This window comes from Thermochaetoides thermophila (assembly GCF_000221225.1).
Source record: "Thermochaetoides thermophila DSM 1495 unplaced genomic scaffold scf7180000011801, whole genome shotgun sequence".
Taxonomy (NCBI): domain Eukaryota; kingdom Fungi; phylum Ascomycota; class Sordariomycetes; order Sordariales; family Chaetomiaceae; genus Thermochaetoides; species Thermochaetoides thermophila.
Window position 1 is genome coordinate 182,006 of NW_006383021.1, and position 10,405 is coordinate 192,410.

Consider the following 10,405-nt stretch of genomic DNA (forward strand, 5'->3'; position numbering starts at 1 on the left):
TGCCTTTGTGGTTTCATACCATTTCCGGAACATCTACTTGGCTGCAACATAACTTTCAGGTACCAACATTGTACTTTACAAGTGCTCCTGCTTCAAGGAGGTTGGTTCAGAGTTCCAAAACATAAGCATCAAATCTTGATTGATCACCACCTTTGGCTTTAAGAGGATGCTAGTCATGTTCTCTGGATGGTCACTTGCTTATGTCAGGACTGTCTTTAAACGTTAAAACCTGCGGAAACAAACGAATGGCTCCTTTCAACCTTCAAGTAGGAAAATGAGACAGTCTCGGAACTGCAATCGGTCAACACCCAACGAACCAAAAAGGAACCGAGGCAGTGGAGTGAAATTGATCCCACTTTAATCCCTGAGCAAACTGATCATCTCGACAAGGCTTCCTCCAAAACAGAGCCAACAAAATCAACCTCCTCGTGTTCGACAACAAGAATCACTTATCTAACAATCCTTATTCCCCTCCTCGTCCACTCCTTTCCCACGTTGTGCCTTTCCCAGTCAAGCCAATCCCTCCAAGACCAGCTCTCATGCCACCGTTTCCTATGTCTCTGACCACTTACTCTCTCTCGTGGTCTTTCTCTTGACGAGAACCGCACCCTCGTCCCTCGTCGCCGCTCAGATCCCAGTGCACAGCAACATCTTCCTCCATCTCGATTTTGTCCACATTTTCGACAGAGGTTCAGGTGCGCATGACGATGAGAGTAGAAGCAGCGCCAAGTGTAGAGAGTGACTGTGCGGTTGCAGAGGGGACAGAAGTCACGGTATGATATGTATTTTGGGTAATTCGAGGAGTAGTAGTAGGGCATTGGGCCTGGTTTCCAGTGTGTGGCGGTCTTTTGGGATATCGTTACTGCTGCTCTCGTCTTTGAAGGTGCGTCGACCACCAGGACTCGTGATTCGAGTCGTCTTTGACTGGCTGAATTTTGTAAATCTGTACCTATGCGATGTTGGATGAACGAATTCACAGCAGAAGATAAAATAAAGAGCAAATAGGAGTCGGGTGAAATCTGAAGCTTGAAAATGAATATGGTCGCCGGGACAAACCAATGAGTGACAGTTGTTAAGTATGGGCTCCTCTTTGCTACTCTTTGGAAACCTCTCAAATGAGTGTTTAGAAATGAGTTGATAGAAAAAGGAAGACCATTCTTTCAGTCATCACGGCAAGCATCGAGATATTTATTTTTGGCTCCTTGTCACCGATCACCTCAAAGCTATGACAGTCTTCATCATGTGTGTGTTCTTGATAACACATGCTCTACTCAGGTGAGCATTCAACTTGTTCAGTATGCTAGGAGCCGGCAGCCGCTGCTGGTATGGGCTTGATGGCTGTGCGTAACCTACCGGTTGGGCTGGGCGCCCGGACAAGGGAACGGTCGATGAGGGGCAACAAACCACAGCCATATCATATTGCACTCTACGATGCAAGGCTAAGTGATAAGAATGCCTTCTGAATAGGTTCCTTCCTTTCGAGGATGCATTGCACACTTCATCCTCAAATCCTGTGGTACCTAGGTACCGGACATGTCACTGCACACCACCCACAACCCCACTCGCCTTATGGTAATTGTCATGCATCTGGTTTTTGCGCCCACGTGGGAAAGCCACTTAATCAGTCAAACAACCTACTAAGATCAAGTGCACTTGTCAGACGACGTAAATGCAACTATCCAAGTGCAAGTCTCATTACAACATTTATCCCTATATAACAGGCAGTCTTTGATGTCGAGCCGGCTCTTCAGGCTTGAATCTCGTCTACCAAGTCCGAACTGTAAGTGCTCATCCCAAACTCATCAGCTAATCTCTGTGAAATCTCTACCTCAGGTCTTAAGCTTTGCAAAGGATACTGTGCGAGAGACTCCGTTCCACACTGTGTAATATGGTTTCAGGATCTTGTTTCCATGAATCCAAGCCCGCCGCTGAGCAATTGGCTCCCGCATCTTATAATCACTACCTGGATCAGCGATAATAGCTGAGCACCATCCCGGCTTCCCTGGGGTTGGGCCCATATTGAAGTACTTCTTCTCCAGCACTGCATCAAAAACCTGGGAGCCGGAGCCAAAGTGGAAGACCACATCCTTAGCCACGGCATCGAGTAGAGTGCACGGTGCGCCCCAGACCCCTCTCTCGCTGTCGATCCGTTTAATCAAAGGCGAGATGAGGGCGAACAAAGCTTTTGCAGTCTCGTAATCTGGAGCGACAACATTGTAGCTGCCGGTATCGACCAAGGTGACTGAATTTGTTGTGTTGGGAACAGGAAAGACGCCATTAATGCACACCCCGGAAATGTCAAGGACCCACCACTGCGTGACCTCAGACAGTGGCCAGCTGAGAGGAACCGCTTTAAGGGTGTTGGGATGGTAGAGACTTATGTCTGTACCGCCGATAGTGAGTATGCCATCTCGTGCATGGTTACCGCACTTGACCAAAGCCAAACCCCATTCCGGGCTGCTTAGCTGACCTTGGCTGATAAGACCCCAGTAGAAGGTGGTGTACTCATTGCCCGTTGGGTACCATGCACTTGTGGCACTCGGCGATAAGCCGAATATGCCGTCTCCGGCCAGCTCGTGGAAGTGTTCCGAATATGTGTAGCAAAGCATAAACTCCTGTGCCAGGACCGTCCGGCCACCTAGGCGAACCGCGTCAGTGATAACAGTGCAGTTCGCAAGTGCACCATTCCCAAAACCAATGAGCGTGTCGATGCTAGGCTGGTCCGAGAACGTGCTGGAGACTGACCAATTGAAGAGCGTTGCATTTCCACATGTGGTGCAATTCTGGCTGGGAATAATGATGTGTTGAGCTCCAGTGTCGAAGAGAAGTTGGCTTTATAACAGTTATTATCGTCACATTTCTTCCACTTCATGTATCTGGAGACTCACAACTGTTGAGGGGGGGTTCCGACGGTGATATATGTGTACCAGAAAATTTCCTCCGCCGGTCTCGGCCCGACCTTTTGAGAAAACAGGTCGATGTTATATCCGCTGCTGTTTGCTCCGCCACAACCTCCTCCTGATCTCTTATACTGATCTGCTTGGTGTGTTGGAAAACCAAGACTGGACCAAGGGTGCGAGCCTGGTACGACAAGAGAGAGTGCTGAGGTCAGCCACGCAAAGACCGAGCATGACAACAGGAACTTCATTGTGTCAATATTTGCTATTACAAACTGATCTTTGATGTTGCTGAAAACTGGTTGAGGACGCTGAGCTCTTGGTGGCTTTGCCATGAGAAGATGCTCATATTTATGGAGCAAGGGTCTGTTGAGGATCGAAAAAAAGTTACAGAGAGCACCACCACCGGATGGATACATTAGCAATACGAGGAACAATTCCCTAATCTAGAACGATTCTTACAGTACCTCAGTGAGACAGTTTTTAGATTTGTCCAAAGTCTCGTTTGTGGTGTTCGATACAGACAATACTAAGGAGCTGAGCCAACCAATGGAATACGAAGCTACGCACCAGATTTTTGCCCATGTTCTCCCAGAACGCAGCGCACAGTGTCGCAGTTCAGGAGAATATATACTTGCACCGTGGTATGGAACAAAGCTGCAGTGTCAGGTTCAAACTGGTGCAAGTCATCAACAACACACATGCAGCACGGTGTTTCCACTTCCTAGAACTCATTTCAACTGCCGGTTAGCGGCAGGAGCCTCACTGCCAAGCCCGCAGTCAATACACAGCCCATCTGACATTGAATGGCCCACCAACCATCGAGCGTTTAACTCTGTGTGCTCACTACTCATTCCAATTACAAGACCCGAAAGAGCCCTGTATCAGTATTTATATGGCCTATCCGGTCCAGTTGCAGCTGCCCTTCCACACCATGGCTGTCGCAAACATCTTCCTCTCGACTTCATGTTGCAAACTATTGATGCCATGTACGATACCCGTCGGTTGGGTGTTTGATTGCTGTGAATGGCTTCAAGTTGTTTGCTTGAGGTGAAAAAAACCGGTAATGTAGAGATCCCAGTTCAGCTCTTCAAAAAGGTTGCGCTGGGCCCATCTGTGTTGCTGGATCCTGTGCACCCTTTTTCAATCACATTTGCGTCATTACGTTGTCGAAATAAAACTTAGAATGTTTCTCAAAGAATAACAGAGTACTGGCACATTTCTTGAACGCATGGCAAACTTCCAGGTTTGATGTAATTCTGGTTTCCTCATGCTGTGGTTAAGAAAACTACAGTGAGCTTCTTGGGAGCTTATACCACTCCAGCACTCTGACCCAGTCACTAACGACAATCAGTCAGTTTCACATTATTTCTGTTTCCATCCAGATTTGTCATTGTCATTGTTATGAAAGCTTGGAGTTACTCTATCCTACTATTGCTTAAAAGTTATATATGCACTCAACAGTGTGTGCATCACCCTCCAGAATAGAAGTAGATTGTGAGTCAATGTCAGATCACAGTGAGAAGAGCTGGTGTGTAAGATATTCCTTTCAGAGAGAGCATTAGGTTGTGTGACTCGTTATCAGCGGTCACTGATGAGCCGCTCTTCTCGTTCAGTTCTTTGCAGGTTTGGTCTATCGCTACTGTTGGATGGATCGACTCACCTCAGTTAAGTTTGTACTACATTGAACAAGGAAAGACATTGTTTTGATCTTATTCAACGCTCAAAATTGAAAGATAGAGTAGAGTCCTGACACTCTTTGGCATAACACACCGGTATCATCATTTTTACACTAATTCAGTCACAGAGTGGTTGTCACACCCCACATCGTCAATGGCTATTTTACAACCCATTTGACCAATTGTCAATCCCTGCATACACCAGATCAAGTCCCCTGTTACAGTGGTCGAGTCATGCTTCCTCGCTGCACAACCAGGTCCATGAAAAGTCGCAGACATCGTGCATCCATATCCCTACATTCAGTCAAAATCAGTGTCTTAAATCCTAATCCTTTGCTAATGATTGCGTTCATCTCTCAAAAACCTACTTGGCACTGGCTGACGACAGCTGGTCTTCCAAAGGTTGTTGATCCAGATAGTTTACTGACTTGATTATTCGAGGATAATGCTGACATTATCATCAGCGCTCTGTCTCCTGGAAAATTTGCAATAGAGTGACTTTATGCTTGATATATAATTTTAGGTTCTGCATTGTATCATATAGCATCCATTATCCGCGGCTCTCAGAAGTCAATGACTGTGGTGATACCTGAACTTTGCATCTCATAGACTAATCGTCCAGTTTTGACTGATCATATTATCGCATGTATAGCTTGATGGGCCCTGCTCCTTCTTCATTTCTTGCTATTTTCAGGCTCTTTTTATACCTATGGAACTCATTACGGGATAATTTTCGTGCAAAAGCGGCTTCTCGGGTTGCCATGGACTGAAAGATAAGTATAAAGACCTCCCGAGAGCGAACGGTGTCTCTGGGATATATAAATTTTCCTTAAATCCAGCGTTATGTTTACGAAGGATAGGACAAACATACGGGTTCCAGTTATCGATTGGATGCAGTGACTCTCAGGAGGCTTTGGGTGTGCTTGGTGAGTCTGGCAAATCAAAGCAATGGATAGTGCATTGGACTTGATGGAATCCAATGCACCAGTCTTCATCATAGCTAATCCCAAGATGGGATCAAATTATCAATGATAAAAACAGGAGGAGATTTCCCTTCGCAGGATGCTCTACTCACCAAACTTTTCACTTTCACCAGGGATCTGGAAATCTCGTAGAGGTCACTCACTTCCCGGATTCGCGGTCCCCTAACTAACCTCGATCAGTAATCGCATTCTCCATCAACATGAGGGTTGCGACTCTTTCTTCTGTCCTGATGGCTTTGCCTCTGGGTGACCAAGTGGTATCTAGCTCGCCGACTGATGAGTCAGAGGTCACGACTCGCAATGTCAAGACTGTCAGCAATGTTAGGATCTTTCGCAATGGCTCTGCAACTGCTCTTGTCGAGCTTGGTAGTACTTCAGCTCAGTTCAGCTGCGACAGCCTTGTGTACGGTCTGACTCATGATGACTGTAACTATATGTCATCGATTGGCATGGCTGCCCAAGGCCGTAATGAGCGGTCCAACAACGGTGTGATCTGGATTGGCTCCGACGGTCCGAACACTTTCAACTTCATCAATGCTTTCGATGGCCCGATCATTATTGTTGTTTGGCACAACCCGGTCGGCGACCATGAGTCAAGCTTTATGAACGTTCGCCAGGCCATGGTGACCTACTCCCTTCCCTCTCGTGGCAGTGCCGTTCAGATCTCTGTCGCAAACGGTATTCCTGGAGGTTGGGCCGCCATTTACAACCGCGACACCGCTCTGACTCAGTACGGTCAGATCGACAACACTTGGGGTGAGTTCACCTCCGGCACCTACGCCACGGTCGACGTTTCGAGGCTCGTCAACATGCAAGGCAATGCCATGTCGATTCAGACTTTCAACAACAATGAGGACAACGGCGATGCTCGCTGCATGAGCGATATGCAGACCTGTGTTTTTATCTGCAAGAATGTAGCCGCTCGTACCTGCGGCGAATCTGGCACATATGACTTAATCAATTGCTCAGGTCCGGATCGTACATATGCCATCGACGGCACTGGCAACCCAACTGGCGGTTGCCAGGGTTGGAGCACCAATGGTCATTTGGAGGTTGTGCTGTCCTGAGAAGTTGGAAAGACACCAAGCGGAATTCTAAATCGAAGAGTGCGGGGGAAGAGATCGCTCCGGTCGTGCAGATGGTCTCACAGGACTTTTGATAGACGGCAAGTTTTCTTGTTGAAAATAAATCCGACACTTGAAATTCTTGAGAGCTGTATATGTCGATATCGACATTCTGACCACACAGTAGTTTTTGTAGATTGACATGCCCGGAGTGACAGGTCCATCTGGCCCCAACTCCTCATGCTCGGTATTGGAGATAACCTTTTAAACATAAGAGCAACTATCCTTGAGAGCAGTGGTATCAGATCGCACCTATTCAGTTGAAAATCTATTCCTTCAATATTCCTACAATTCGCTTGCCCTACTGGGGTGGTTGTCCGATCGATATGATGGGCGCAGTGGAAGGAAGCGGAATGGCTCTGGCGCTTGTCGAGATGACGTTAGAGAGGCCCTGGCTGCCCCACCGCACAAGTGCCGCCAAGAGTGGGGTGATGTCCACCAAGGTCAGTTAGAGAAGCTAGGATGTTTTAGAATGACAGATTATCAGTTCACGGTTGACACAACCCGCGTTGCCAAGAAACAAACGCGACTGGCTTTCCTCTGCAGGTACGGAGTGTGCACCAGATTTTTGATGTGGCTAACATTGACCTTTTGTGCAAGTCTCCTACACAAGCTGACTTCCGCCGGACTCTTCCTCCTTTACTGATTCCAACTTCTGACGTTGAGCACACAAACATGAGCGACGCGCAGACTCAAGAGAACACCACAGCGCCAGCGGCGGACACAGCTCCCATCCCAGCCGAAGTTTCCACCCAGATGGAGAGCGCTGTTGCGACTCAGTCGGCCGAATCGGTTCCGACGGTTTCATCTGCAGCTCCAGCCCTGACGGACACCGCCGCCACGATCAACGCGCCCACTTCCCCAGCTTCTCCCGAGACTGCTGCTGCCACTCAAGCTACTGCTACTTTGCCGCCCGAGGAGACTGGGATTAAGGAAAAGCTTATTTCTGAGCAGCAGACACCCATTGCGCAGCTGTGGGCTCTTGCACAGTCGATCGGTCATCCCGAAATCTGGGGCGTCAATCTTGCAGATCCGGCTACCCATGTTCCAACACAAATCATTCTTCAGAAGTACCTTAACGCCAACGACGGCGATCTAGCTAAGGCCAAAGATCAGCTGCAAAAGACTCTCGAATGGCGTGCAAAGACGAAGCCTCTGGAGTTAATCAACAAGACGTTTAGCAAGGCTAAGTTTGAAGGTCTGGGTTACGTCACAACTTACACCGAGGAAGGTTCCAGCGATCCGGAAGGCAAAGAAGTGTTTACCTGGAACATCTATGGAGCAACAAAGTCAATCGAGAAAACCTTCGGCAAACTCGACGAGTAAGTACCTGTGGCAACTGACCTTTGTAAACAAGAGTGTCCTAACTGAAGCTTCAGGTTCTTGGAGTGGCGCATCGCACTGATGGAGCTTGCACTGAAAGAGCTTGATATTGGTTCTGCGACTAAGCCGATTACCGAGAACTACGACCCATACAAAATCTTCCAGGTACATGACTACAAGTCTGTCAGCTTCCTCCGCCAGTCGCCTCAAGTGAAATCTGCGAGCACCAAAACTATCGAGGTCTTCGCGCAGAACTACCCCGAACTGCTGAAGGAGAAGTTTTTTGTCAATGTGCCTGCCATCATGGGATTTATCTATAACTTCATGAAGCTGTTCGTCGCTCCTAAGACTATCAAGAAGTTTCATCCCATGTCAAATGGCCAGAACCTTTCTCGCGAGTTTGGTGCTAGCAAGATCACATCCCTAGGGGAGAAACTGCCGCCAAACTACGGAGGTAAGGGTGCTTCACTCGAGGACCAGGGAAAAGGTCCACTCTTGGAGTAAGGGCCAGGTATGAGAAACTATAAACTTAAGAAAAGAGACAACAGAGCCTGCTTTTAGGGAAGGATAGAGAGTATGCAGTTATAATTCCAAAGATTATGACAATGAAAATACTGGTATATCATTGTCTGATTCCTCAACACTGCTGAAGTAACTGTGAGGATTTAGATGGCTCAATACACTTGAAGTGACGCAGTGTAGTTACGGATGCGAGTAGCGAGGAAATAGTGGGCGCAAAGTTCCAGGGAACTAGGCGATCCACTTGATGGTCTTATTATGGCTGGCAGTGGGGTTCGGCAGCTGCTCCGCGGACAGCCCAGCAGGGGACCAATGAGAAGACCCCGAGTTGTGTCAAGAGGCGGACCAATCAAAAGGAAAAGCGCAGGCTGTTCTCGTGCTGCGGTGTTAACTGCAAGAAGAACCATCAAGACCAAACAAGCAATGGCAACACTCCTAGCCTTCTGAGATTGGTCCAGATCCGCATCAAGGTTTATGAACCTGAGACACAGGGAGTTCTCACACAGGTTCAGAAGCCCTGTGGTCGCCAGTTCGTTCACGTTACGGTTTGCGTGGCGAACCAGGTAGCCTTCCTGAAATGGGTTCGGGTTTGGTCCAAGGCTATGGATTTGAGAGACAAGAGTTTTCACACAGATTTAGAAGCATTGCGGTCATCAGTTTGCTGGTTGGGGAGATTCTCATCCGCGACGATCCAGCTAACCTTAATTGGTTTGAAGTTGGTTCAAGGCTTACAGATTTGAGAGACAGGATTTTTCACACAGTTTAGGAAGCACTACCGTCACCAGTTTTGCACGACTGTTTGTATTGCTGATTGGAAAGTTCTTCCTCTCATTCTCTTGCGACGAATCGATATGTCTTTTATATACAAAAGATCCGTCATTATTTCTACTAACAAAGGCCGTTATTCGTCAGTGAACCTTGGCTTTTACTTTCCTGGTACCCCCTGTTGGTCATGACATCGTCCTTCTTTTCTCTCATGAGAAGTCTATATACCTTTTGTGCTCAGAATTCTTCCTTCATCTTATAGCACCTTTAAGGCCTGTATCGTATTTCCTAAGATACTCTGTATCGAGCTTCCTGTGACGGTTCCAAACCCTCCTGGCATAGGTTCAAAGGTAGTGATCAGGTTTCAGAATCTAAGTGTAACGATCCAGACAGACCTCCTAAGATAGGTTCGATGGTTGCCAGGCTGCTGGATTGAGAGACAGGAGTCCTCACACAAGCAAAGTGGCCGTTGCGGTCACCAGTTGGTAAGCAACTGTTGTATTGCTGACTAGAGAGTTTTCTTGGGCCAGATGACCCTACTTGGAATCAATATACATCTCAGGCACTCTTGTGGCTTCCCTTCCTTCTTCCTCAACAGCACAAACTGTTGACAGTCAACATTCTTGGGTGATGAAGAACACTTTCCCAATGTTTGGTTGTTGCGGGCAGATATCCGAGTTTGACGGATCACAACTCCCTTCTACTCCAATCACGGAGTTGAACGGAAGCTACCGTCCCAGATAGAGTCATTGTTGGTCGTAATACTAGATACACTCTGTTTGTCATGACACCAAGGATCTTTTTCACAATTGTCGCTGGGTGAGAACAATGATAATCCTTCCATCACTCTTATTGGCCATTACCATAGACACAGCTTGACCTGTAAATTAGCCACTTGCTTTTCGCCAAGTTCGCCCTCCATTGGCTCCCTGCTGTAACTGATTAGGATTTCTAACGGTAACAAAAGCGCGTGCTCGCGCCCGGTGCTTTCTTTCTTCTGTTGTCGTTAGTCGTTGTCGGTGGTGGTGGCGGTGGTGGTGCGCCCTTGCCATTCTCTTGTCCTTCGGGCGCTGCAGGGTAGGCGGATCGGGGGCGCGGGGAGTTGTGTGCGGCCG

General features: G+C 47.8%; 3 protein-coding genes across 3 annotated transcripts; 2 read left to right on the forward strand and 1 right to left on the reverse strand.

Moving 5' to 3' along the window:
* Positions 1 to 1,829: 1,829 nt before the first annotated feature.
* CTHT_0000500 (uncharacterized protein) lies at positions 1,830 to 3,246 on the reverse strand (the record flags this gene model as incomplete). Its single annotated transcript, XM_006690541.1, has 3 exons — positions 1,830 to 2,832; positions 2,889 to 3,036; positions 3,174 to 3,246. The coding sequence occupies 3 exons, from the start codon at positions 3,244 to 3,246 to the stop codon at positions 1,830 to 1,832; spliced, it is 1,224 nt and encodes a 407-aa protein (XP_006690604.1).
* A 2,513-nt stretch (positions 3,247 to 5,759) lies between these two features.
* On the forward strand, positions 5,760 to 6,626 carry CTHT_0000510 (uncharacterized protein; the record flags this gene model as incomplete). The annotated part of the gene is made up of 1 exon (XM_006690542.1): positions 5,760 to 6,626. One exon carries the CDS (start codon positions 5,760 to 5,762, stop codon positions 6,624 to 6,626), a length of 867 nt encoding a protein of 288 aa, XP_006690605.1.
* Positions 6,627 to 7,358: 732 nt separating this feature from the next.
* On the forward strand, positions 7,359 to 8,510 carry CTHT_0000520 (uncharacterized protein; the record flags this gene model as incomplete). Its single annotated transcript, XM_006690543.1, has 2 exons — positions 7,359 to 8,005; positions 8,063 to 8,510. The coding sequence occupies 2 exons, from the start codon at positions 7,359 to 7,361 to the stop codon at positions 8,508 to 8,510; spliced, it is 1,095 nt and encodes a 364-aa protein (XP_006690606.1).
* Positions 8,511 to 10,405: the final 1,895 nt, after the last annotated feature.